The sequence below is a fragment of the Desmodus rotundus genome, chromosome 1 (assembly GCF_022682495.2).
Source record: "Desmodus rotundus isolate HL8 chromosome 1, HLdesRot8A.1, whole genome shotgun sequence".
Classification (NCBI taxonomy): Eukaryota; Metazoa; Chordata; class Mammalia; order Chiroptera; family Phyllostomidae; genus Desmodus; species Desmodus rotundus.
Window position 1 is genome coordinate 2,473,432 of NC_071387.1, and position 27,474 is coordinate 2,500,905.

At 58.4% G+C, this 27,474-nt stretch overlaps 1 protein-coding gene across 5 annotated transcripts in view; it reads left to right on the forward strand.

Moving 5' to 3' along the window:
- The window catches only part of NACC2 (NACC family member 2), a 63,027-nt gene extending 39,413 nt beyond the window's left edge, over window positions 1–23,614 (forward strand). For all 5 annotated transcript variants that reach the window (XM_053919383.2, XM_053919378.1, XM_053919376.1 and 2 more), the window contains exons 3-6: window positions 15,608–15,772; window positions 17,294–17,399; window positions 17,790–17,887; window positions 18,822–23,614. In XM_053919383.2, coding sequence (XP_053775358.1) covers window positions 15,608–15,772; window positions 17,294–17,399; window positions 17,790–17,887; window positions 18,822–19,324 — 872 coding nt within the window. In that variant the 3' untranslated portion in view covers window positions 19,325–23,614. The remainder of the gene's footprint in view (window positions 1–15,607; window positions 15,773–17,293; window positions 17,400–17,789; window positions 17,888–18,821) is intronic.
- The last annotated feature ends 3,860 nt before the right edge of the window (window positions 23,615–27,474 follow it).

The window sequence follows — 27,474 nt, forward strand, 5'->3', positions numbered from 1 at the left end:
CTGCTGTCCCATCTGATGACTTCAGCTGAGCCTCCGGGGCAGGACCTGGCTCGCAGCTACGGTCCCTCCTGCAGGGCCACCTGCCTGAGGCCACGCCACCCCAGGCTCTGCACTCAAATGACTGTCACTTGGGGTCCCACAGAGAAGGGATCGGAAGGTTTTGTTCTCGGATCACACCCCCCCCACCACCCTGCACTGCCTCCTGGCTGGGCCCAGGGTGTCGTACTGCTAGAGCCCAGCCCTACTCAGGTGAGGCCCTGGAGCAGGGGCGTTTGTCCCTGACCTGGCTTGGGTGGGACCCAAGTTGGGGGGCTGGCAGGATAGGCCTGGGATGGGGACCTAACTGCCCTTTTAGAACAACACCCCGGCAGCACCGGTGGGTGAAGGAGGTGCCAGTCCCAGGAGGCTGCCCCGAGGGCCGGCAGGGGCGGCCTCCCCGGGTCCCCAGCCCTCAACTGCTGCTGACATGACACAGGTGCTATGCAGAGCTTCTGTGCGGTGTCCCGCTTCTCCAGCCTCAGAGGAAGTCGCTAGTTTTCTTTCCTTTTTAACCATGAAAGAGGCTTGAATTTTACTAAGTGTCTCTTGTTCATCCGTGCCAGTGGTTTCGTGGGTCTCCTCCCGAACTTCACGCAGGTGGCGAACTGTGTCCGTGGATGCTCAGCTGTGGAACCGCCCTTGCCTCCTCGGGCGCGCCCAGCTCGGTGGTCACGTGCTGCGTGTGGCTGCTCTGCATCGCTGGATTCAGTGCGTTGTTAGTGTTTTCCGAAGGGGCTTTGCCTCTGTGCCCACGAGGGTGGATTCCTGTAGTTTTCTTAGATGGCCTTCATCTGGTTTTGGCATCCGAACAGGGCTCACCTGTCCTTCTGAAAGATGTGGTGGAGGTTTGCAGATCCTTCCTAGGTGTTTGGTGGCATCGATTCGCCGTGAGGCCACAGTTCTGTAGTTCATCACGGGAAGTTTTTAAGGACAAACTGTAGGTAATAGAACGAGGTGGAGTACCCTTTCGTTTCGCTCCAGCCATGTGATTTGTGTCTTTTGTGGAATTGACCCGCTTCTGATCTAATTTCGTGTTAATATCGCCGTTTCAGCTTCCATAGATGTAGCATTTCGTGGCCTTGGCCGTTTCCAGCTCTTTCCTTAAACCGCCTGTGACTGAAAGTGCGTTTCTCACCGAAGCCTGTGGCGGAGAGTTCCATTTTTAGCCAGCCTGACAGCCTGTTTTTATTCGCACTCATTAGTCCGTTCACACCTGGCATAATTTTCGATAGACTGAGGCCCAAGGCCGTGATCTCTCCGTTGGTTTTCTCTTTCCTGGCACGTTTTGGATTGACTTTCTTCCCGTGTTCCTCCGGCCCCACGGCTGGCCGAGTGTAGTCCTATCCGGAGCCAACCCCGAGGGGCTTTCTCAGTCCCATCGCACCGGGTAACTTAAGACCCTTCCAGCACGGGTCTCCGTTCCCCACTCCGGTCCTCTGTGCAGCTGTTGTGTATTTTACCAGAAGGCTTATGTCGTTATTTTTCCTAGAAATAGCCAGTTGTCTTTGTACCATTTTCAGTTGCTTTTAAATTTGAAGCACGGCAGCATTGACTCTTTCGGCCGTCCCGTCCTCTGAGTCGCAACACACAGTCACGTGGTCACCCCACAATCGAGGTGCAGACCGGTGTCATCAGCCCGAAAGCCCCTCCTCGGCCCTTCTGCGGTCACTCCTTCCCCCTCCGGCTGACTCCTGCCCTTCACTGACCTGGTTTCTGTCACTTAAATGGAGTCACAGGGTATGTGGCCTTTTGCATCGGAAAGCATTTGAGATCCATTCCTGTTGGTATGAGAAGTTGTGGCTTATTCTTTTTATCGCTGAGTAGTACTCCACTGTAGGGCCGTGCCCCTGCTTATTTGCCAGTTAAAGGATATTTGGGTCATCTCTAGCTTTTCGTCATTACGCTTTAATCTGCTACCAGCATCTGAGTGCAGGTTTTGCATGGACTTCAGTTTCCATCCCCCCGGGTGAATTAACCTGGGAGTGAGGCTGCGGGCCATGGGGTGAGCGTATATTTAACCGCATGAGAACCAGCCACACACGAGCGTTCCAGTCATCCCGTGTTCTTGCCGACACTTGGTTTTGTCTCTTTAGTTTTAAGCCATTCTCAAGGTGGTTCTGTCTTCCCGTCGTGCCCGATGATGGGCATCTTCCGTGTGTTCGTTGCTGTCGTGCACCTGCTCTGGTCGGTGGCCTCTTCGAGTCTTTGCCCTTTTTTATTGGGTAGTTTGAGTACGGAGTATCGTCGAGTATCGTGTATTCTTTACGTATCCCGGATCATGCGATTCGTAAACATTTTCTCCCAGACTGGAGTTGTCTTTATTCTCTTAGTCGTGTCTGTTATAGGCCTTCAGAAACGTTGATGAAGTTAGATGGTCGGTTATTTCTCTTGTGCATCATGCTTTGGTGTTGTATTTAGGTCTCCACCTAACGCGGTAACAGGTTCTCCTGCTCTCACCTAGAGGTTTTATGGCTGAGGTCGTCCTTAGTCTGAGGCTCATTCTGAGTTAGTTTTTGTGTAAGTTGTAAGGTGTGGGTCAGGGATCTATTTTTTTTTTTTTTAAGATTTTATTTATCTTTAGAGAGAAAGGAAGGGAGGGATAAAGAGAGGGAGAGAAACATCAATGTGGTTGCCTCTCACGCGCCCCCTACTGGCGACCTGGCCCGCAGCCCAGGCATGTGCCCTGACTGGGAATTGAACTGGCCACCCTTTGGTTCACAGGCCGGCCTTCAATCCACTGAACGACACCAGCTAGGGCAAGGTTCTGTTTTTTTAATGTGGATGTCCAATTTTCTTTTTCAGACATTAAAAATATGGAGAAAAAAACACTTTTCTATTAAACTCCTCTTACTTGCCTGTTCTGCATACTTTGTGTAGATTGGAGTTTCCACCAGGTATCACGTCCCTTCAGCTGAAAGAATGGCTGGTATGGACTCTAACTGCCCTGGTGATGGGCCTGGTGGAAGTGGAGTTTCCGTTCAGTAAAATTAACCCGTTTCCCCACACGGTCGCCGCCCCCACTCTCAAAGGGCGTTTTTGCTGGATTGGAACCCAGAGCATGTCGTTCTCTCGTCTTCTGGGGGTGCTTCTCCCCGCAGGACATTATGGTCACTCTTCCCTGTCCCTCTGTGTGTGTGTCTTTCTCTCTTTCCGGCTGCTCTAACTCCGGTTGTGACGTGACTGTGTGCTTTCTCTTGGGTTTGCTCTGCTTCGGGGTCATGGGGCCTTTTGGACCCAAGCGTCTATGCTGTTAGGTCCTCGGGTGTCTTTGTGCCACGACCCTGAGCTCCAGTCAAACCTGTTTCTGTCCCCGGGGCCCCCGAGGCTCTGTTTACTTGCTGCTGGGCAGCCTGCCTCCTGCCCGGGCTTTCGAGTGAACAGCTTCTGTTGCCCTTCCTTGCTCACCGATTATTCCCCCACCATCCCATCGTGTTCTTGCTTACCCTTTCTGTTTCTCCCCATCGAGGTCCCGTCTTCAGATTTTTTAAAACATTTCCGATCATGTCTTTTAGCCAGATGAAAGCCTCTGCCTGCTCACGCCAGTCTCTCGGTCACTTCTCGGTCTGCTTCTGGGTGGCCTTCCACCCCCTCAGCCCTCTGTGGGCCTTCACGTGGCTACTTGCTCTCCACTGGACACGGGACGCGGTGACCGTCGGGTTGTTGGGTGCCTGCAGCCCACACTGCCCGAGCTCTCATGGTGGCGTGACCTTGAATGTCCTTAATGAGTGGTGACGTTGAGCGCCTCCTCACAGTGGTAGCGTTGGGACAGCTCCTTGCAAAGGGGCTGTTTCAGTCTGTTCCACTTTTGCTAGTGATGTGTCTGTCTCAACAACTATTCTCTCTGTTTTCAAAAATTAGATTTTATGTATTTATTTTTAGAGAGGGGGGAAGGGAGGGAGAAAAACGTCCATGTGCAAGAGACACATTGTTTGGTTGCCTCTCTCACACCCCCAATCGGGGACCTGGCTCACAACGCAGGCATGTGCCCTGACTGGGAATCGAACTTGCGACCTTCCAGTTTGCAGGCTGGCACTCAGTCCACTGAGCCACACCAGCCAGGGTTTTTCTTACAACTTTTCGTGAGTTCTCCGCACTCCGACTAGGCCTCTTGTCAGATACGTGTCATAAGTATCGTCCCCCACTCTGCAGCCCTCGTTTTCTTAATGTGACTTTGATGTAGTCAACTTTATTGATTTTTTTTCTCTTTATCCATAGCGATTTTTATATTTCGTTTGAGGAACTCTTTCTTCGTCTCAAGGTCATGGTGGTATTTCTCTATCCTTTAAATTGAATTTATTGGGGTGATACTTCCTCTATGTATTCTTTTTTAAAAAAGACTTTGAGCCCCTGGCTGGTGGGGCTCAGTGGATTGAGCACCGCCGGTTCGATTCCCAGTCAGGGCACATGCCTGGGCTGCGGGCCAGGTCCCCAGTGGGGGGCACGCAAGAAGCGGACCACACATGGATGTTCCTCTCCCACTTTCTCCCTCCCTTCCCTGCTCTCTAAAAATAAAGAAATAAAATCTTTTTTAAAAGTTTGTTTAAAAAATATTAAGAAAACACTTTGATTTGCAATCATTTGAGATTTATGGAAAAGCTTCACGCTAAGTGCAGAGGATCCCGGTGCCGTTCACTCACTCCCCGCGAGAACGGCCGCGTCTACTTTATCTTGTTTTTCCCTTTGTGTACTTACATTTTCCCTGCGCCGTTCCAGAGCAGGAGTGTGCCCCTTTACCCCAAGTACCGAGCATTTCTTGTGGACAAGGACTCTCTTACGCAGACGCAGTGCAGTGCTCAACACTCGGGATGCCCGGTTTCAGCTCCGTGCCGTGACGCACGCCCTCCCGTTGCCTCAGCGATGTCCGTGGTGGCCGTGCGTGCCTTGGACCCCCGTGTTGCATTCAGAGTCCCACGCGTCACTGTGGGTTATTCTCTTCGGTCCCTTTATTCTGGAACAGCCTCCCGGCCTCCGTCCTGTGTGATGCCGTCCTCTCTGCAGAGCACGGGTCAGTTATTTTGCAGAATGTCCCTCTGTTTGGCCTGTCCGCTTCTGTCTCGTGATCGGACGCAGGCTGTGCGTTTCGGCCGGGAGCCCACAGCAGCGAGGCTGTGGGCTCTCGGTGTGTCGTATCAGGAGGCACACGACACCCGTTTGGCTCGAAGCTGGCGATGCTGCCTTTGATCCTTCGGGGCGGGCGACCTCTCGGCCAGGTAGGGTTACTGTTTTCCCTTCGCAAGAAGAGGCTGCATCGCCACCTCCCCCATCAGTTAGCGCCGATCGACGTCCCCTCCATGTTGATTAGTTGGCAGTCTTTTTTTTTCATCCTCACGTGAGGATACATTTTTATGGATTCTATTTTGGTTTTTTTTAATTATTTTTTAATTTTAATTTTATTTTTAAATGGAAGGGTTTTTAAACATTTTTTATTTATGATTGTAGAGAGAGGGGGGGAAGCGTTCATTTGTTGATCCACTCATTGATACACTCATTGTTGCTGCTTGTATGTGCCCTGATTGGGGACTAAACCCACAACCCAGGCCTGCGCTCTGTCTTTCATTTAGTGTCAGTACAGAGGCTCATATTCTAACGTGTGTTTCCTGTTCGGCAACACAGTGCAGGCTCATACCTTCTGCCCCCGGCCCTGGGGTCCGCTGCTTTTCCTTCTCCTGGGGAGTGGTGCTCAGACGCCGGGATCGCGGCGCGGAGTTTGCTTGTTGCTGCTGCGTCATCGTCCAGCAGTCAGAGCTAAGAATTTGTGTGTTCAGTGCTTATGAGTTCGTGCCCTGGCTGGCGTGGCTCAGTGGGTTGGGCATCCTCTCGCAAAGCGAAAGGTCGCCAGTTTGATTCCCGGTCAGGGCACGTACCTGGCTTGCAGGTTCCATCCCCTGTCGGGGCACGTGGGAGAGGCAACGAATCGTTTCTCTCCCTCCTGTTTCTCCCGCCCTTCCCCTCTCTCTCAAAGTAAACAAATACAGTCTTTAAAAATCTTACTGATCACAAGTTCACACTGAGACCAAGAGTCTAATGCAACACCCCCGGGTGCCTCAGTGCCCCGTCCCCTCCCGTCTGCGTTTCTCCTCTGGCGGTCAGACCGGCTCCCGTTTGCCCAAGGCCAGTGCTGTCCTCTGTCGTCCTCTGGGATCAACTTTGCGTGTGAGGTGGGGCTCTGGGTTTGCTTTTCCCATTAACTTTCCCATTGATCTGCCAGCGTGGACCTCTCTTCCCCGCTGCTCTGCGGCAACGTCCCCTCTGTGTGGCCCAGGCGTCTGTGGCATGTGTGACTTCTAGCAGAACTCTGCTCTGCCCGGCCATCTCTGCCCACGTGCCGGGCACAGGGTCCTGATGGCTGCGGGGTGGGCGTCCCTCAGGGTTCCGTTCCTTACCGTTGCCCGGCCTTGGCCCCGTCTGCGTTCCTTCCGCGTGCCTTTCAGAGCTGACTTGTCGGACGCCGCTGCGCGGGTGGGCCTGCGCAGGCCCGTGTCTCGGTAGGAGTGGGCGTGTTCCTCCGTTTGTTTGGGTCTTTCCCAGCTTTTCTCAGGAATATTTGGTAGTTCTCTGCCCATCTTTTGTTACATTTATTTCTGGAAATTCATCTCTTCTCTTCGTCTACACAGTATTTACATTTCTGTTTTCATTAGATGATTAAAACAACACATTAGATTATAAAAAAGAAAAACCTGGCCTCTAGATAAACGCCCTCATTTATTCTAATAGCGTACCTGCGTATTCTCGAGGACTTTCTGTGTGGACAACCTTGTCATCTGGTGACGGTGACGATTTTTATTTATTTCTCTTGTGAACTTCCTTCCTTTCTTGGCTGACTGTCGGAGCAGAGCCCCTCCCACTGGTCTCCTGCCCAAACTCGGGAGACGTGTTCCCTGTTTCGTCTTCCAGGGGGGTGTCTGCTCAGGGCTGCTTTCGTGATACGCTTTGTCACATCGAGAACATCCCCTGTTCCCCTGGGTTAAGAGTTTTTTCCACATGTATGTGTAAACGTTGAATTTTGGCAAAAGCCTTTTCTCCAAATGTTGAAATGGTCATATAGTTTTCCTTTTCTACTGTTGTTTTTTTTTTTTAAGTCCTCACCAGAGGATATACACGTATTGGTTTTTAGAGGAAGGGGGAAAGAGAGGGAGAGAAACATCGATGTGAGAGAGAAATGTTGATTGGTTACCTCCGGTACATGCCCTGATGGGGTTTGAACCTGTGACCTTATGGTGCCCGGGAGGACGCTCCAACCAACTGAGCTACCCTGGCCAGGACCCTTTTCTACTCTTCATGCTCTGAATGACACTGGTTGTTTTTTTAATCAAAACAAAACAAAACAAAACCCCTTGCGTCCCTGGCATGGGTTCAGCCTAGACATATGTCATCTCCTTTTTAAGAGACTTCTGGATTCAACTTCCTGCTTTGTTTGTTTTCTTGCCGTTTTTCGGTGCCCGTCAGGTCCTGAGGTACGAAGCCCTCTGGGAGGGGCCTCAGGCAGAAAAGGCGGGAGGAAGGCCCAGGGTCCAGCAGCAGCCAGACCCTGGTTGCCCCGAGCTCCTGCCTCAGCACCAGCAGACCTGGAAATGTCCTCACAGAAGCACACGCAGTGTGGGTGCTGGGTGGACACCCCAAACCTGCATCAGAGGCTGCAGGAGCTCAGACCAGGGCCCAGGGCCTGGCTGCGTGGGATGAGCCATCGCTAATAAGATCCTTAGGATTTTTGCCTCCATGTCAACAGTGGTGGGTGCCCTCTGGTCTCCCTGTAAGGAAGTGTCTCGCGGTTGCTGTCAGGGCTTTCTGGCCTCATCAGGTGAAGGGACAGTTATTTCACTTTTTCTTTAAAGGGTCTGCGGAGGCCCTCAGCTGCGCGGCTCAGTTGACTGGAATGTCATCCCGTGAGCCGAAAGGTTGCGGGTTCACTCCCCGGTCGGGACGCGTATGGGAGGCCACCGCGTTTCCCTCTCACGTCGATGTTTCTCTCTTTCTCTGTCTCCCTTCTTCTCTCTGTAAAACCAATGAACATATTTTAACAATATAAAAAAATAAAGGGTCTGGAAGAATTCGTGTAAGATCGTGCTGTTTCCTTCTTAAATGTTTGAATAAGCCCAGGGGAGGCCAGGGAGGTCCGCCCTTCTCAGCAGGCACAGATTCCTCTTCCTTCTCAGGTCGGGTTCGGTGCTGCGGAAGCATCAGCTTCGTCTCGTTTTCCGATTTACTGGCCTGAATTTCTTCCCAACATCCTCGAGAGATCTCGGTGCTGTCCCTGGAGGGAGCGGGACACTGAGACGTGGGAGCTTTGTCCCCTGGCCTGTTATGGGCAGCCCACAAGCTCAGCGTGCTGTTTGTGTTTGTAAAGAGCTGGTAAAAAAAAAAAAAAAAAAAAAAAAGGCAAAACCAGACAAGGACACGCAACAGAAGCTGGTGCGGCTGGAGCAGCCCAGCAGCGGAAGTGCTGACCCTGGTCAGACCCTGTGGTGTTGTTAGTATGGGGGACTTGCGCCCTTTCCCCCTTTTTCTTCACTGAGACTTGCCTGAGATTTTCCACCATTGTAGTCTTTTCAGAAAACCAACTCATGGATCGTTTTTCTTTCTTTTTTTTTTTTTTAATATTCACCTGAGGATATGTTTATAGGTTTGGGGTTTTTTTAGGACAGAGAGGGAAAGGGGAGGAGAGAGAAGGAGAGGGAAACATCCTTCGGTGGCCTCCTGTTGCGCCCCGGCTGGGGATCGAACCCACAACCTTCTGGTGTACAGGATGTTGCTCCAACCAGCTGAGCCGCCCGGCCAGGGCTGTTTTTCTCTACATGTGTTTCATTTCGCTTTACCTCTTCCTCTGAGTTTAATGTGCTCCTCTTTTCCTAGGTTTTGAGGCCCTTTAGACCCTAGATTTCTCGGCTGTTCACAGCATTTGCGCCGGGGGCTGTCCACTTCCCCGGGGTGCGGCCCGTCCTGTCCACGCAAGTCCGTGTGTCTGCTCTGGTTTTCGGTCAGCTCACAGGACTTCTCGTGCACGGGCCGTTCCGTTTTGACAACTGGGTTACATGTGGGTGTGTTGCTTCATTTCCAAATGTGTTTCGGGCTTTCTGGTCATCGTTTTGCCCTAATTTCTGAATTAAATCCCCTCTGGTCACAGAGCAGACTCAGACACAGCATCGCTCAGCCTCATAAACTTGCCGTCTTCCTGGTCCTCGAGCTGCCCGAGGGCAGTGTGCCGCAGTCCCGAGTCAGAGTCTGCCTGTCCTCTTAGTCTGCCACTTGTCCTGAGGTTCGCACTGGCTGTTCTGTCTTCCTGTGGGGTCGGGCCCCTGGTCCCCGTGAGGCACCTGCGGTGACAGCAGACGGCTCCTTGCTGCAAAGTCTGCGTGTTCACCACGGGTGTGGCTCCCTCCCCCTGGCGTGCTCCTGGCTGTCATCTTCGGCGTTTCCTCCCTGCTTTCTTGTCCTTTGTTCAAGGCTGGCTCCTGGGTTGACTTTTGTTGTTTTGGGGGTTTTTTTACCCAGATGTCACAGGCTCTCATCTTTCGGTGGAGTGTTCGGTCCGGTCCGTTTTCATCACTGGTATTTTGGGTTTTACCTCCCATCCCACAGATTGCTCCTGTTTGTCCCTCTGCTCTTGTCGCTCCTCCGTGTTGTCCTGGCTGTCCCCTTCCTGTCACCAGCGTCTGGACTGCACCCAGAGGGCCAGCGATTCGGCTCGCACCCCAACGCACATCGTCCTTACGTGGGAGTCCCCAACCCCAGGCCGTGTTTCTGCGATGCAGCCTCTCCCCCCCATCTGCTCTCCTCCCCACTCTGCAGTCGCCACCGTCAAGCTCTCATCGTCCACTCTCCCTGCCCCGCTGTCCCCGTCTGCTGTCCCCGTGCACATTCTGCTCTCCCAGCCCCTCCGCTGCGCTCGTAAACGCCGGTGTCGATTTCTCTCACACTCCCCTCTCTGCCTGGGGCTTCCGTCCCCCATGCTGCGGGGACTTCTATTCTGCTTTCTGACTTTCCACTTTTTTCTCTATCTCGTTAGTTTCCCGCTCCCGAATCTCCCCACCGCTCTGTCGAACCCTGTTTCCAGGACTTCCATGGAGTCTAGTGTCTGGGGGCGTGCTCACTCTCACGCAAACTGGGGGCAGTTGTGGCACGGTCACCTAGGGCCCAGCTGACGTCTCCTCTACGTTGCTTGTCATCGTTGGGTTCCGTGTCCTTGAACTCCTGGTAACTCGTGTTGAGTGCTGGACTTCCCGTGCAAACATCTGGAAGCTCCAAGCAGGCTCCTCCTCTGCGAGCTGGGGACCGCAGCCTCCTGGGTGGCCCTGCTCCTAGGCACAGCCCTTTGCAGGTCTCAGATGGAGTTCTCCCGAGCACCTCTGCCTGGGCAGGCCCCAAACCCAGCGTTTGTCTGTCTGGTTCTAGACGTGATTGTGTTTGGTTTCTTGGCGGCTTTTTCTGAAGCTCCTGCATGTGCTGCCTAGGGGTGGACTAATGCCTCAGTGCAAAGTTGGGAAGTCCTGCCTGGGGCCGTGACCCCGCACGCTTGGCCGTCCATGCAGCTTCTGGAGCTGTTTGGGGGGTGGCCCCTGCAGTGGGCAGCGCCGGGGCCTCACGAGCTGAGTGCATTGGTTGTGCATGGCCGGTGGAGTATTAAAGCCACACAGTGGGGAGTCGTTCTGCTGGGCATTCCCCTCGGGGTGCCACAGGCACCTGCGTCCTGGGTTTGCTCCTGTGGGCAGGGTGGGCATGTGCGTGCTTTTGCACGAACGTGTCCGCCGGGCTCACGGAGCCCTGCTGGGTGTTCCTAGTGACCAGTGTCGCTTGGTCAGGTGGGTGGGGAGCTGCACATGTCTCGAGAACAGCCCCGGACGAACCTGAGGGACCCACGGAAGGACGGGGAACAGAAATGGGTGGCCAGATTGGCACGAAGAGCAGGTGCTGGGGTCGCCAGGGGAAGGTCGGGAGACCAGTGAGGGGACTAGCAGGGTCCCCCAGGGCCAGACTAGGGAGCAGGAGATACACACGGCAGAACTCACTGGGTTGGGGGTGGCGGAGGCCAGGGCAGTGGGCTGGGCGCTGGTGGCACCAGCTGGGATGGGGACAGGCTGAGCTGGATGGGGCCACGCCTGGGGGAGCTTCAGGTGCTCAGAGCTGTCTCCGGGGGGCAGGGGCAGGGGCAGTCAGCCGGTCTCTGTGGCCTGCAGTGCAGGACGGGCCGGCCGCAGGCCCTCTGGGTGCTGTCCAGGGTCTGATCCGCCCTGCGTCGTCCCCAGCAGCTGCGTCTGTACGTTCCCGAGCTCAGGGGGCCCAGGGTAGCCGGTGTTTGCACCTAAGTCCTCGTGTTCCATTCCCACCTCATTCTCCTTTCTGCCGGGCCTCCCCTGCCAGACTCTTGTCATTTCCTACCTGACAGACCGCATTTCGTTGGCTCTAAGTGCATTTGGTCCTGTGTTTTAGAATCCGTGAAGCGGGGTGAGCCTTACGTCGGCGGTGCGTCTGTTTTACACGGGTGGTGCTTCTGTTCTCTGACCCCGCCGTGACCCTGCCTGTCCCTGTGGTGGGGGCCTGAGTACCCTGCAGGAGCCGCCCCTGCTGTCTTCTAGGATGCGGACACAGTTGAGGTAGCACAGACGACATCCTTCACGGGGTGGCCCTTTCTGAGCTGCCATCTGGTGGGCGCTGAGCTGGCAGCCGGTGATGGCGTGAGAGGCCGGCTGCAGCTGAGCAGAGGGGCCAGGGAAGGGCTGGGCGACCGCCCCAGGCACAGGGTTGCGTGGCCTGAGTGTTCACGATATGGGACACCTCTGTCACCCCCAGGACTCCTCTGTGTTGGCCTGTGGTCACCCACCCACATCACGGACGACATGGACCTGTTTTCAGTGCTTGGAGTGGTGTCTTTTGGAGAACACCATGCCAAAGAGTCACCCCACTTTCAACCATTGGAGGCGGGCTCTTCGCATGCGGCAGAATAAGTCAGAATTTGTCCAAGTTATGTGTCAGTAATGGGTCCCTTCTTATACTGATCTGTGAGCCCCTCCTCCGGATGGCCCCCCATTTGTCACCTGCTGCGGGACACTGGGCTGTTCTCCCTTGGAGGCACTTGTGGTAAGAGTGAGGCAGACATTCTTGTACAGGGGACAAGAACACTGTGGGGACAGTTTTCATTTCCTGTTTCTCCGGGGTAAATACCTGGAAGTGGAATTGCCTGGCCACGTGCTAAGTGTAGGTTTAACTTCCCAAGAAACCAGCCAGCCATATCCCAGCATGCCTGCGTGCTTCCGTTTTCACCAGCTGGGCCGACAGCCCCGTTGCTCCATGTCCTTGTCTGCACTTGCTGTGCTCAGGTTGCAAGCTTAGCCATTCTTGTGAGTGTGAAGTGGCATCTCTCTGTGGCTTGATGCTGCTTTGTTCCGGTGGCTAACGAGGTGGAGAGCTTTCCGTGTGATTGTTTGCCATCTGGATCTTCTCTGTGAAGTGTCCGTCCAGATCTTTGGCCCAGTTTTAAAACTGGGTTGCTCATTTTCTTCCTGTTGAGTGTCGAGAGCTCTCCGTGTCTTTCCGACGCACGTCCTTTACCAGACCTGTGACCAGCAAACCTTCCCTGCAGCCCACAGCCAGCTGCTTTTCACCTGTCCCCAGACAGGAGGAAAGTCCAGTTTACCGGTGAGTTGTTTTATGGGTTGTGCCTTTGGGGGCCCGTCTAAGCTTTTAGCTGAACACAAATCACAAAGATTTTCTTCTCTTGTAAAAGTGCTCGTTTCGTGTCTTACATCGGATCTGTGACCCCTTTCTGTTCACTTTCCAGTCCGCAGGCCGGCGCTCAACCCACCGAGCCACACCAGCCAGGGCCCCTTCCTGTTGGGTTTGGTATGAGGTGTGCGTGGTTCAGGTGGAGGGAGGTTTTGAGTGCATTCTGCCAGTGCGTGGCCAGCTACCCGGCACCCATTGTCAAACCGGCTGTCAGCCCCCGCCGAGTGGCATGTGCACCTTTGTCACCGATCAGCCGAGCATATTTGCGTGGGTCTCTTTCTGGGCCACAAAGGGTGGTGTCTCCTGTTGCCTGTACCTACGATCAGCCTTAAAATCAGACAGCGTGAGTCAGCGCTGTCCTCGCCATCTGGTTTTAAGTTGTACTTTTCTGTATCACTGGAAACTACGGGGTCATTTCTTATTCTGCCACTTTAACAGAAGGCATAGACTCTTGTGGGGTGGGCGTCACCTTCTCTGTCCCTGCCCGGCCTCCACTCACACTGGGGGGCTCTCGAGAGTAGGGTCTGCCTGTGCCATCTCGGAGCTGTCACCTGGGAGGTTCCCCAGGGACACACTGTGCATCTGGGAACAGGAGCAGGGTACTCTTGGGGCCTCTGGCCGGACAGCGCCCTGCGGCCGGGCCATGCTGTGCTGCGGGAAGAGGAGGTCCACGACTTTCTCCGAGTCGGGACCCATGGGAGGCCGAGAAAGGTCAGAGGCTGAGGCCAGCGTGACCCTCCAGACCTGCGTCACCTGTTACTCCTTCCATTCATCCTTAAACACTTTTCCTTTATTGTGGTCCACTACACATGACAGCGACCGTCCCCACCCCGGCTCAGGGCATGGCTCAGTGGCATTACGGACAGTCACACTGTTGTGCTGCTGCTGCCACCGTCCTCTCCAGGATGGCCCATCTTCCCACACGGACGCTCCGTCCCCCCTGAAGCCCCCACTCCCACCCCTGCCCCAGCCCCAGCCCCGGCCCCGCCGTGGGCTCCCTGTCTCTGTGGGTCTGCCTCCTGCAGGAGCTGTGTGTCAGTGGGCCTCACAGGACTGTCCCCCTGTGTCTGGCCCATCTGACAGCACTGTCCTCAGGCCCTTCTTTGCTGGCTGGATCCGTACAGGGACACAGGGTCACCAAGGCAGGACCAGCAGGACCTGAGGCACCCGGGAACCCATCTGGGTCCCCCTTTGGAGCCCCTGGAGGGCCCACCCATGTGTCCTGTGACCACACTTGTGTTTCATTTGGCTGGTGGGACCGGTTTGCCTGCCCATGACCCACCGTCCCGCGTTGCCAGCGGTGACTCATCTCCCAGCACACCACACATTCCTCTCGTGTGCTTCTCCATGTTCCCCTGGCCACACGCCTGGAGCCCACAACCGGATACCAGGTTGCTGCTGGTTCTTGTGGGGCCGCTGATGGCGAAGGTCACAGTCCTGCCTCAGCAGCCGGACCCGGGGTGACAAGAGGCCACTGGGTGAGTCCCTATGCTCTGGGGACCTCAGTGTCACGTGCAGAGTCTCTGCAGGTATCCGCACACCTGCCCACCCAGGGCTTCCCTGTCATCTGGCTGGAGTGACCCACCCGCCCGAAGGCCACGAGGGGCACGCCATGGCCCTGGCCCAGTGCCCGGGCCCATGCCTTCCAGGTCCCCAGAACCAGTTGTAACTGGGGGCCCTGTCCTGTCTCCAGAAGGAGGAGCATGGGCAGGCGCCAGGGCACGGGAAGGAATTCGGGGCACCTTCCCAGATGCGCCCCCTCGGGTTTGGGTATTTTTAGTTGGCGCGGTGCTGGCATGTGCCCAGCAGGAATAGCGAGCGCATCTCCTGTTCTGGATCTGACAGTCTCTGGCTCTTGGGGAGCCGGGCTGGGGCAGGGCGGGGGGGTGGCAGGGCGTGAGGGAGACAGTGCAGGATGGGCAGGGAGAGCGCTCTGTGAGTGCCGGCGCCAGGCTGCCGTCCACCGCGGGGTCACAGGGGGCCGGGCTGCAGGGAGGGCCGGGCAGGGATTCTGTTTTAAAGTGTCATCGGGGCAGTTTTCTGCCCCCCCCCCCCCCCCCGCCCTGATTCATCCTGGTGATTCGGGATGAGGAGATTCTCCACTGCTCTCTGCTCACCCTCCTCCCCCTCTGTGTGGTCCCCCAGCATGTCTGGTAGGAAATGCCACGCCCCCACAGGGGCCCCTTCTGACTCCCAGATCTGTGCAACTGGGGGTCTGCTAACTGGGGAAAACCCCCTCCTTCCCCCTGGAATGATGCCACAGCTAGACTGAAGGCACAGCGGGTGGCCCTCCACCGGAGCAGGCTGGTGGGTACCTCCCTGCAAAGGGGCTGAGCCAAGGGCACAGGGTGGAGGGGTGGCCTGGGGTCCCTGGGTGGTGAGGATGCAGGGCAACTCTGGACCTGGGTGTGGCTGGTCCACTCCACCAGGGCTGGCTTGCTCAGGGCTCCCTGACTACGCCCCGCCCCCTGCCCCGCAGCGGTTTGGTAGGAACATTTGCAGATGCTGCATCTGCCTGGCGTGCTGCTGCTGCTGCTGCTGGCAAACAGGGAGCTGTCTCGCGGCCAGGTGCAGAGGGTGTGGCCTCGGGGAAGCGCCCCCTCACAGAGGACTGTGCGCCCACAGGGCGGCCCTGACCTGCGGGCCTCTGCCTGGTGGACGCCTCCCAGGAGCCCCTGGGGCCTCGGTGGGCATCCCTCACCTGCTTTCCTCCACGTGCGTGTTTATGCTGGTTCTCCCTGCAGAGGGCAGGGCCCCGCCAGGCCTGGGTGGCCAGGCTGGGAGTTCCTGTACTCTATTCCTGCCCGTGGCTGCTGTCGGGGACCCTGACTGGCCCGTTCTGTGCCCACAGTGCAAGAGAAGCCAGACCCGGTGCCGCTGGAGAGCCGCTCCTGCGTCCTCATCCGCCGCGACCTCGTGGCTCTGCCCGCCAGCCTCATCAGCCAGATCGGGTACCGCTGCCACCCCAAGCTCTACTCGGAGGGGGACCCCGGCGAGAAGCTGGAGCTGGTGGCAGGTGAGCTGCTCCGCTGGCCTTGGTGTGCAGAGACGCCCCTCGGTCATTTTTTCTTCGGATTTGTGAACAATGTACTCATCACCGATCAGTCAAAAAAAAGATAGAACGTCTATTTCCTCTAATTTCCTTTTAGAAGAATGTGTCATTAAGAGGAGTTACTCGATTGAATTCATTTAGCATTCTAATTGAATCCCCTGGGCTGCTCTCGCGCCTGATTGGCGGGGGCGGCCGCCTCGGTTGTGCTGCCATTTAGGTCTCGGATGAAACGGAGCTGCACGCAGTTTCCCAGCCCCCACCCCCGACTCCCCGGGTGCCCCATGGCATGGTCTGCAGGGGGACCACCAGGGGTTCGGAGCGGCAGCTCATGGAGACGGGCTCGTCTGAAAAAGGCACAACATGACTGAGTCAGAAGCCCATTAGGGCTGGTGTCTTTGCCAGAAATACTGATCTCCTCTGTGGAAACTGTTAGGAGATTGTGAGGCTATTCCAGGGGACGGTGGATGTGGATGGGACTATCACCCTCACTGGTGGACATGGAGCCCCCTTCCAGGGGTTTCACCCCTCCTTCCCAGGGGTCCCAAACACAGGCTGGCCAGGAGCAGGGCGTCTCCTTCCTCCTCGGGGCTCCCCTGTTTCCTCTGACAGCTGCCAGGTCCCCGCCGACTCCTTCCTGTTGGTGGGCGGGGTCGGGAGAGGCGAAGACTAGCCGCCCTCCCTGGCCAGCCCCCAGCCGGTTGTCAGGCCCCACCGTGCCCAGCCCCCTGGGTAGATCTCCTCACAACAAGGCGGACCGAGGGTGACCCGCTCTGCTGTTGAATTTGAGGAGGTGGATGGACGTGAGGCCCTTGGGGATGCCTGGCGTGTCATGGCTGGGGACTGTCAGAGAGCACTGACTAGGCACCTGCAGGTGGTGTCCATGCAGGACTGGCCTTGGGCCTCTCTGACCAGCTGCTGCTGGCTCCCCTGGAGACCTGGCTTGTGGGGGAAACACTGTTAAGCCAGGGACGGTGCCCCGCGTCCCTGAGCCGGGGCAGAGCAGGGCCTTGTGTGGTCCTTTGCCCTGTCTGCCAGCGGGGGGCCCTGCTCCGTCCCCTTTCCCAACAGGGAGGCCGCAGCCCTTTGTTCCCAGCCTTCTCGGGGTGGACAGCTCTATGTGGGCCCATTGGTTGCACCTCAGCCCAGGGTAGGCAGATCCCTTCCCCAGAGGAGGCCCATGCTGGGGCAGGGGGAGCCCCAGCACAACCTCTGTGACCCACTCCCCATCACCATGTTTGGGAAGGGCCCGCGGGGCAGGACAAAGTACCCTTAGACCTCGGCCAAGCCCAGGAGTTTCCTTGAGGCTGGAAGGGTTGTTTGGGGTCAGCCTTTGAGCCAGCCTCCAAGACTGCCTCCCCCAGGGACGTGGCCTCAGCGCCACAAGGCAAGCCAGGAGCCACGCTCCCCGCCCTATGGGGCCCAGGCCTGGGTGGGGGCCTGCTGGGGGGGCCAGGCCCCGCCTCACTGTGTGTCTGGGGGCCACAGGCTCCGGCGTCTACATCACGCGCGGCCAGCTGATGAACTGCCACCTGTGCGCCGGGGTGAAGCACAAGGTGCTGCTCCGCAGGCTCCTTGCCACCTTCTTTGACAGGTAGGCCCCTCAGCCGCCCAGGAGCTCCGGGCGCCTCCTTAAGCCCCAACCATCTGCTCTTCAAGGCCTTCACCTTTCTGACATCATGCCCTGGGGTGGGTCCAGGGGAGGGCAGGGCTCTCATGCATTTCCGGGAGGGCGTGGGGACCCCCCCTCCAGGTGAAGAACCACCATCCGCGCCATTCAGGTGAGAGGCATTCCTCGTTCCAGTCCACCAGAGGGCGTGGCACCTGCTCTCCCACTGCACCCAACCCTGGGGATGAGCCCCCTGGCCCCAACAGGCTTCTGGCTCCTCCGTCCAGCACTCTGGCAGGGGGGCCCATCCCCACAGTCCCCCGCGGTCACCTGTGGCTGAGTCTTCACCCTGTGTCCCTCCCACCCCTCCGCCAGGAACACACTGGCCAACAGCTGCGGCACAGGCATCCGGTCGTCCACCAGCGACCCGAGCCGCAAGCCCCTGGACAGCCGAGTCCTCAACGCTGTGAAACGTAAGTCCCGGGTGGGGGTTGGGAGGAGTCCCTGAGACCCAGCCCGGAGAGGGTGGCCGTCGCCGGCGCCAGGAGGGGCTGTGGGTCGGGGAGGAGAAAGAGCAGCTCTCGGGAGCCAGGTCTCGAGGTGGGAACGTTCTTGGTAGGTTTCCAAGCATGATGAATTCAGCTGTGAAACTATTTTAATATGTGAAATAGATCTAATTTTCCTTTCTGAACAAAACCCTTTATTTACATGTGGAAGTTATTTTGAGCCTTTGCCATCTGCTCGGCGGCTTCGGCCTCCCACTCCTGGGCGAGCGGGGGTGGAGCCCGGCCACGGCTGTGGCAGACGCCACCCCGTCCCACACCCTCGTCTCGGGAGAAGCGAGCGGTGCCCAGCACGGGCCACACTGCCCGAGGGCGTGTCCTCCTATAGCCGAGGGCCCACCAAATGCTTAAAAACATACCTTGTTTTAGAGCAAAGAGGGGCCTTTGCAGTCATTAAAGCATGGGGTGCCGGCCGGGCCGCCCAGAATATAAGGTAGAGGGGAAGTGAGGCCCAGAGAGGCCAAGGGGCCGCCCACAGCCACACGGCCAGCCAGTGGTCAGGTGCTGGGGCCACAGCCTTGGCCCTCCTATTGTCTCTGCTCCCTGAACGTGCTGACCAGAGACTGTCCCGGAGCAGGGCATGGCTTGCAGGGCCGAGCGGTGAATCGGGCAGCCACTAGTCTTCACACTGGGGTCCGGGGAGCCCTGGGCGGCCACATGGCCACAGTGCCAGTGGGGAGCAGGACCCATCTCCTGCCCCCAACAGCCCAGGAGTGGCCACTCTGGCCCCGAAGCCTGCCCAGGGTGTCTCAGCCCGGGGGGCTCCTTGGGAGGTGGAGGGTCGGCAGCCGTGGAGTCCTGGGGGCACAGCCACCCTCACGCACCCCCACACCTGTGCTCCCAGTGTACTGCCAGAACTTCGCGCCCAGCTTCAAGGAGAGCGAGATGAACGTGATCGCCGCAGACATGTGCACCAACGCCCGCCGCGTCCGGAAGCGCTGGCTGCCCAAGATCAAGTCCATGCTGCCCGAGGGTGTGGAGATGTACCGCACGGTCATGGGCTCCTCGGCCGCCAGCGTGCCCCTCGACCCCGAGTTCCCGCCCGCCACGGCACAGGTGTTTGATCAGCGCCTGTACGCCGAGCGGCGGGCGGACGCGGCTGCCATCGTGGCCCTGAGAACTGACGCCGTGAACGTCGACCTGGGCGCCCCTGCCAACCCCGCCTTCGAAGCCGGTGAGGAGGCGGAAGGGGCCGGCTCTGTGATCCAGGAGGGGGCAGCGCCCGAGCCGCTGCCCCCCGCCAGCCAGAGCCCTCCGCAGCCCTTCGAGCAGGGGAGCGGCAGCTCCAGCCGGCCCCAGACGCCTGCAGCCCGGAGACCCGAGGGTTCCTACGCGGGGACCTTGTAGAGGGCCCGGCGCACCAGGGACCGGTACTAGCTGCTTGCATGCGTTACTAATAACAGACAAATGTGATCAAGCCACTTACCTACTGAACTGCTGTTGCCTGAAAAAAATGTGATTTTTATTCTGCTTGTATTTAAAACTTACGAAGGAAACTTGCATTCGTGACACTGTAAACAATTAGGCCACTGGCTGCCGAGTTGCGAGAAAGGCCCCAGGGCCCCCTTTTCATGCTCGAGGTCAGCCTCCAAGTGTAGCTTCCCCCCGCCCCCTGCTTCTCGGGGAGGACACGAGGGGCCACCAGGCCCTGGGGCCCGGCCCTGCCCAAGCCTCCCCCCTTCCCACCCCTCTGCTGGGACAAAGCCAGGGGCCTGTGGTGTAGGGACCCGTGTCCTTACCTATGAGGAACCCGCCTGCCCCTCTGGGGCCATGGCCAGGGCTGGGCCCCCAGGGGCCAAACTCCTTGTTTTTCCTTCTTCCTGAGACCCGGGGTCAGGCCTGCCGGGTCTGTGTGCGAGTGGGGTGTGTGAGTGTGCGAGCATGAGTGTGGTGGGACTGTGGGGGGGGAGCAGTGTGACAGTGATGGGTCTTGCTGTCCCTGTGAGCAGGGAACAGGGCCCTGGCTGTGCCTGTCCTCCGGCCCCCACCACCCCTCGGTGCACCTGGGCCCCCGGCTCCTGCCTGTTGCCCTGCGGACGGGGCTGCCGCCTGGGTATCCCGCCCTCCGCCTTGTTGGGATTGTGTTCGTTTGTTCATTTGTTTTCGTTTGAATTCAGATCTGTTTCATACATGGTTTGGAAACTTTCAGACCCAAAAGAGCAAAAAATTAGGGAGGACTGGGTGTCCCTGCCCCCAACTTACTATGGCTTGGGGACAGGTCATCTGCATACCATGTCTCCCAGCCCCAGGCCAGGTTTTACTCACCTCCTGTTGGGGGCAGGGGTCCCCAGAAGTGTAGAGTGAGTGGTAAGGTGGGCGTAGGGGGCCAGGCTGGGCTGGAGTGGGACCCCCATACTGTGCTCTTGACTCTCGACGTGTGTCCCACTCTGAGGCTGCAGGTGTGTGGGCGGTGGGCACACGCTGAGCTGGGGCAGGGTTGCTGGGGTGCCCAGGGTGGAGGTGCAGAGGTTCTGGAAGGCACGGGGGCCGGGGCAGGCAGTGAGGAAGGGCCCAAAAAGTTGTTGGTTTGTTTGAGGTTGGAATGTTCCTTTTGAGGTTTCGCTGCTGGTTTTTTTGGGGGGGGGACCAGGTTATCCGAAGTGCTCCCGCAGCCACTCGCCCTGGGTGCCGTGTCCTTGTCCAGGGCGGCCTGCCTCCCCAGTCCCAGGCAGCCCGACGTGGCTATAGACACCACCCCCTAGGTTCTGTCCCTCTGCCTGTGTGTGCACACAGGGCTGGGCAGGCGAGGCTCAGCCCCACTCAGGACCCACAAAGCTGAGCCTCGCCAGCGGCAGGGCCATGTGGAAGGCCTCCATGGGGCACCCTGGGGTTGGGGGGTGAGCTCTTTGCCACTCACTCCTGCTGCCAGCTGCCCTTCCTGTGGGGGGCGGCTGCACACAGCCTCCTGGCCCCCTCCGGCCAGGGTAGATGTGGGCCTGACCTCCAGAAAGACCTGACAACTTACCGGAAAGAGGTGGGGGACCCTGGGTGGGCACATGGGAGCTGATCCCAGCCCCTCTCCCACTTGTCCCTGCCCAAGTGCAGGGCGGTCCAGAGGCCAAGGCTCGGGCTCGGGCAGGGGCTGTGAACCATCTGCCTGATCCAGAGGTGGGCCCCTGCCTTTTCCTCCCTGTCTGGGGCCCCAGCCCAACCGCCCACTAGGGACCAGAACTGAGTCCTCCTGGAACTGGGAGGAGGCCACACCCCCTGGCACCCTCAGGTGGCCTCAGGGCAGGGGAGGTGATGGTGGGTGAGGTTGACCCCCACCCATTTCCCATCTGGAGTTTCCTTTATCTGCTCCCCCACCCAAATTTGCACTTTAATTTGACCATCCCTGGGGACCCTCGGGAGACGGGCCCACCTGTCCTGGCTGTGGACCCAAGGGCTCGCTCTGTCTCCCTCTCTCTCCTCCACTCCAAAGTGGGCACGGCCACCCAGCCGGGGCCAGGACAGGGAGGGGTGCCGCTGGCCCGGCGGCGGAGGCGGTGGCCGCACAGAGAAGGCCTGACCGCGGCGCAGGCCAGCACAATGTCCCGTGACCTCTGCCCCTTAGTTGTTTATAATCGCCGTCTGTTCTGTTGTTCTGGGTAAGGAAGGCAAAGCTCTAGGGGAAACCTTAATCATTAAATGTGAATGGGTTCTGAGCTCTCCCAGGCCCCGGCGGGCCGGGCCGAGCGTTTTGCACTAAAGTGTCCCGCGGTGGACGTGGGTCCGGAGCGTTTGCGGACGGGCATGGCTGCTGATTGTATGTGCCGGGGCGTCCCTCCGAGGCCCCGACGCTCCGCGGGGCGGGCGGCGGCGGCCGGGCTCGGGGCCTTCCAGAGTGCCTTAGCATCTTTTTGATCATTTTTCCCAAGGAAAACCAATTCCAAACACCGGACCCTCCCCTCCTCTGTTTACACGATGACTAATCCCTGTCCCGTCAGTGTGACCCTGACCCCCAGACCCTGTAGGTGGAGAGACGAGCCACTCAGTATTTATGAGATGTGTGCACCTTTATCCCTGAGCTTGACTATTAGCAATATGCATATACTACATAGAGTCTATATAGAGCTAAGTCACAGCGGCGCCTTGTCGAGGTGGAGAGAAGGGACTGATGGCGAGGAGCTGATGTGGCGCTGGCCTGGGCTCCAGCCGCCACCCCGCCCTCCTGCAGGAGGCGGCTGGAATGGAGGGCAAAGGGTCCCAGGGAAGGGACCCTGGAAGTGACAGATACTGTGAGCTCGGGCGGGGCCCGCCCGCCCGCCTGGCCGGTGTGCCTGGGTACTTGAATTCTGTCTTGTTTTCTGCACTGTGTCTGGCCTCGCCCAGAGTTCTCTGTGGTCACTTAACTTTGCATTGGATTTGATTGTCTCACCTTGCCCTGACTGCGGATGCAGCTGTGGACAAGAGGCAAGGGGGAGAGGCCACAGGCGGGAGCCTGCAGCCCCTTCCCCATTTCCCGATGTGGGTGGGAGCCCCGCCCCGCCTAGTTCTCCTCCAGGATCATCCGTTCTGTGTTTGTGTTCAGAGCCGGGAGGAGGGCAGCAGCGGGAGGCGGGAGACTATGCGGGGACTCGGGTGTGCGTGGCCCAGGGCGTCCACCCCCAGCTGGTTCCTGCTCAGATCTCCCTCTAGGCGGGTTATTTTTGTGGAAGCATCTTGCTGCAGTAGAAAAAGGCCAGTGAGCCATTAACCAACTGAAAACTCCGAGAAAGCCTGTTTGCCTCTGCCGGCAGTGACCCACCCTCGGAACGCCGGGCTCTCGGGAGCTGCCTTGGGCTTTCACTGCTGTGTCAGAGCCGGCTCCATGCGCGTCCCTGCCGGAGACCCGGGACCGGCAGGGCTTGGTGCAAGGTGTTTCTAACATGGCAACAACATGTTGGTCGTTTTGTTTGTTTGTTGTGTTTCTTTGAAAAAAAATGAAAAGGAAAATTATGCAGAAATCTAACGCTTTCAGATTGGACAACCTGCTTGAATTCTGATCGATCGCTTCGTTGTTAGCGTTTTGCACATGACTGTAATTTTTATGTCAACAGAAGCCAAAACTTGCAATACTATTTTTAGCAGACACAAAAAAGAACTAAATATAAAAATGTATAAATATTTTTGACTTGAACATTTGGTCGACACTGGGTGCAAACAGACCATCCGTCCTCTGGACGGGGTGTTTGGGAAAAGGACTTTTCAAAGGAGACGGTCGTTGTGAAGTTGGATGAAGGGGTAGGTACTACTGTAACTCATGACTGTTAAATAAATAAAATACATAAACCGCTCCTGTGCTGTATAAAGGTTGGTTTCACATGCCGCTGTGTTTGATTTCAGCCACAGAAGATGCTAGCTTTTCTTTTCTTTTTTCTTCTTCTTCTTCTTTTTTTTTTTTAAGGAAGAGGAAACCTTTGTTCTCGCTGCGTCTCAGTCTCCGGGCTGCTTCGCAGCATGGCCAAGGCTGTTGCTTCTTGGCCACGGCGGACGCTGTGTTAATAACTCAACCTACAAAAACGTCCGCCAGCGACCGCGGAATAGGGCTCCTGGCGTGTGCAGAGCTGCTTTGTAAGGTGGGAATCCGTTACAGACAGACAAAAGGACATGATTGTTCATTGTATAGCGCTTTGTAAAATTTACATTTACAGAATAATAAAGTCAGTTCAAACTCAAGTGGCCTGTGCTTTGCTTGAACAGTAGGTTGGGGGACAGACGCCGAGAAGCCAGGGTGGGGCAGGGGCAGGTTGGGCTGTCACGGGTAAGGTGACCAGCTAGGGAAGGGGCCACCTGCAGACTCTCTGCCCACTGTCCACACCTGGGCCACTTACCCTCTCTCCCACACTGTTCGTACAAGGGAAGGGGGCTGCTGGGTAGGATGTCCTGGGGGTCCTGGGCCAGGGTGAGACCTTCTCCTTTTTTTATTATTGTCTGCAAACTGGGAAAGCCGCCTCATCTGGCTCACGTGCCTGCCCCCCACCAGGTGTGCAGAAGCCTTCCGCCCCCCCCCCCAGTGGATGGAGGGGGAATTGCAAGTGGGTGGAGCAGGTTGCCCGGCCTGCTGCCAGCCCCTTGCCAGGCAGTAGACCCATCTCCCAACTGCCCCTGGAGGTGTCCCTCCAAGGCCAGCAGAGCTTGGGGTTCTTGGATTCCAGCCTGGCAGCCGTCTCTGCCCTTCCTCACCTGCCAGAGCCCCAAGGACCTTTCCAAGCTTTCCCCGGGCCCCCAGGCAGGCGAGGCTGTGCGTCAGTGGGGGGGGGGGGGGGGTTGCTGGCGCTCGAGCTTGCTTCCCATGTGTGGACACCGACAGGTGGGGTCCTCACTTTTGTCCTGTGAGGGTCTCATCCACAGCAGCCACCTCTGACCTTATAAAAGCACCCTGGTCTCTCCCCTTCTTCGGGCTTCGTTCATGGCACTGGTTCTGCTCGAGCCAGGATCTCCTTGCTCGCTCGTGTACCGGGCAGCGGTCCCCAGAGGGGGGTGACCTGGGAGCCATGGTCAGCACACAGCAGGCGCAAAGTCTAGAATGGATGGACGCGGTTTCCAAAGGGCCCTCGGCACGGGGGACCCCTGCAGCAGTGAGCATGCTGGTCTGAGGCCGCCCGAGCCCTCCCCTCCTGCAGGGGCCACATGACACTGTCCCCACCCCCTGCCCAGCCCAGATCCAGGCAGCGGGCACATACCTGGCCTCAGCTTCCTGCTCTGGGTCTTGCTTCTGCTGCCCTCGCCCAGCTCCTCAGAGTCCACTCAGCCACTGAAAGCCCCTTCCTCTCAGGCCTCAAAGCCGCTGGGCAGGGTGGGTTCCCAGGTCACCCACCTGGGCCGGTGGAGACACCCAGCCTCTGGGCCATGGCCCCTCCTCTCCATCTGGAAGGCCCCAAAGCCCCTGCACCAGTCTTCAAGGGCCCCCAGCAGGCAGGCCTGAGCCCTCTGAGCTGAGGGACCTCTGAGGCCCATGGTCTGTGGAGGTCGAAGGGGGGTGAGGACGGTCTTGGCAGGGACCCAGGCATCCTGCGGAGTTCCTCTGGGATGGCTGCCCAGCCCCCTCTGCTGGTGGGGGTCCAGAAGGAGAGTGGGCACCTGCCAGCCTGTGTTTTGTGCCCTCCCATGGCCGCCCACCCTCAATGCTTCCATGGAAACTGGCTGAGGCGTCAGAACTTTGCTTGGCACCCAGGCTGCCCCACCACCACCCCTTCCTTTGTCCCACCGTGGGAGGAGGGTGCCCAGTTAGCAGGGCCCAGAGGCTCTGTCCAGAGCCCTCTGTCCTTTTGCACAAAAGGTGGGAGCTCCTGGGGGTAGGGGTGGGTCCTTAGCCGCTGTCCCCTCAGGGAGAGGACGCTGGCTGAGGTGAGGGCCTGGGTGAGCAGGGGCAGGGGGGTGGGAGGATCTGGCCAGTACATCCCAGCGCTGTGTCATTCGTCTATACGAGCCCGTTCCCACGGGTCAGGTGGAGTTTTCTTGCCAGAATCCGCTGGGGGAGGCAGGTGTTCGCGCCCTGGTACCCACGGCGGTTCTGGACTAGTCCATGTGGACACCCATGTGCAGGGGCTGCGTGGAGAGGCCTCGGCAGGCTGGCTCCACAGAGAGACTCAGCCCTCACAGGGTGGGAGCGAGGGCATCTGCCCAAACCAGCCAAGTCAGCCAGCCTTGCACAAGGCTGTAGAAGCCAGACCGAGATTTGTGGGGAGCGGGCCTGGCACACCCAGGAATGGTGGGCAGGTGCCCGAGCCCTCAGGAGCTTGCCTGCTGTAGACTGTGGCTGAGGGAAGCCCCGAGCCCCTCCCTTTCTGTCATCCTCTGGGCCTTGCCCCCTTGTAGGCAGCCCTGGTGGGTGGGTTTGGAGAGAGGGTGGACCCCTGGGCCCCACCCAGAGCGGCTTCCCGACACCCTGGAGGCCCTGGCGTTTTCCCAGGGGGGCCCACAGGCCAGCCTGCCTGGTCAGCTCTCTGGGGCCCTGCCCCTTCCCCCACCCCAGGCCTCCCTGGTGCCTCCTCCCCTAACATCCCCCACACTGCAGCTCTGCTCCCTTAAAATACCCGCATCCTCTGTGAGACAACCCAGTGCAGGGGGAGGCACCCCAAGCTGAACTCTGGAACACCTGTCTGACGCTGCCTTTCTGCGCTTTGGTTTCCCCACATGTGCAGCAAGGGGATGGACTCTTATGAGTCCCACTGGTCCTTAAGTGCCTCTGGCTCTGGGTCCAGGTGGGCCTGGTGCCCCACGTGCTGAGGACCTGAGGCCTCGGCCACATCTCGCGGGTGGACTGGGACTCTCGCCACCCGGTGCAGACCTGTGCGCACAGAGCACGCAGGTGACGGCACTCAGATGCCATGCGCCACATCCACATGGCGTGGACAGCTCTGTGCGAGTCCACCAGCCCACATGCCTTGTGGGCCAGTCCCCTCGGCCACCCGCACTCCCGTGCCTGCGTAATGAGCCCCCGCGGTTGGGGGGGCTTGCTCAGACTGGCTGTGGCCACACCGTTTTGTCCACTTTGCCAGGCTCCTGTTAGCTGGGCTCCCAGGAGCTCGGCACGGGGTGTCCGCCCCTCTCACCAACCCTGGGGTGCGGGATGGCTCCGCTTTCACCGAATTAGGCCAAAAACCACTCTCTGATCCACCTCATAAAATCTCCCGCTGGTTGACTTTCCTGCTCAGTGAGTGAAGCGTCCGGCAAGTCCTTGCCGCTCTCTGACCTCTGACCTCTGATGGCAGGGACCCCCTCTGAGTAGAGGCCTGCTGGCGCCCGGCATGTGCATCTCCCACACAGTTTGAGTTTTCACATCCACTCCCTGGTGGTCCTCCCGCCCCGGAGGATGGACCCGGGCCTATGCGGTGTCCTCATGGACTCAGCTCTGGCCTCCCCAGTCTGCTGAGCTGGGGGTCCCTTTGGGGAGAGGAGGGCCAGGCCCCCGGGGCCCTCCTTGGGAAGTGTCCCCACGGGGTGCTGATCGTGGGCAGCAGCATGACTGGGGCTGAAGCGGGGCTGAGGCCTGACCTGTGGCCGCAGGACAGCTGTTCCGGGACTCACGTTAGTGTCACCACAGGCTGAGTCACCGAGGGGGGCATGAGCCGTCTGCACACCCCAGGATGGGCCAGCGAGACCAGCAGCGTGGGGCTGAGGGCCTTGAGTCAGAGGCCCCTCCCACCTCCCACGCTGTGGGGCACCAGGCCTGCCCCATCTCTGGGACCAAAGCTTGAGCTGTGAGAGCGGAACCCAGAACCCGAGAGGGGCCTGGGGCCTCGGCCGAGTGTCAGCGGTGGGGACCGGCGAGCAGTGACACTTTGAGGGCCACACGGCATCCGGTACAAAAATATGGGGACCCTGGGAGCTTTCTCTGGAGGGGCCGCAGCAGGAGGGACCGGAGACCCCAGCCACTCAGCCTCTCAGAGCTCCCATCAGCTCCAGGAGGTCAGTCCTGAGCTCCAAGAGGCCCCTCCCTTGGTGCGTCAGCCCTTGACCCCCATCCTGTCCCTGTTGAAGCACCGAGGGCACCCTCCCCACCAGGCCAGAGCACAGGGTGGGCAGCTGGGCGG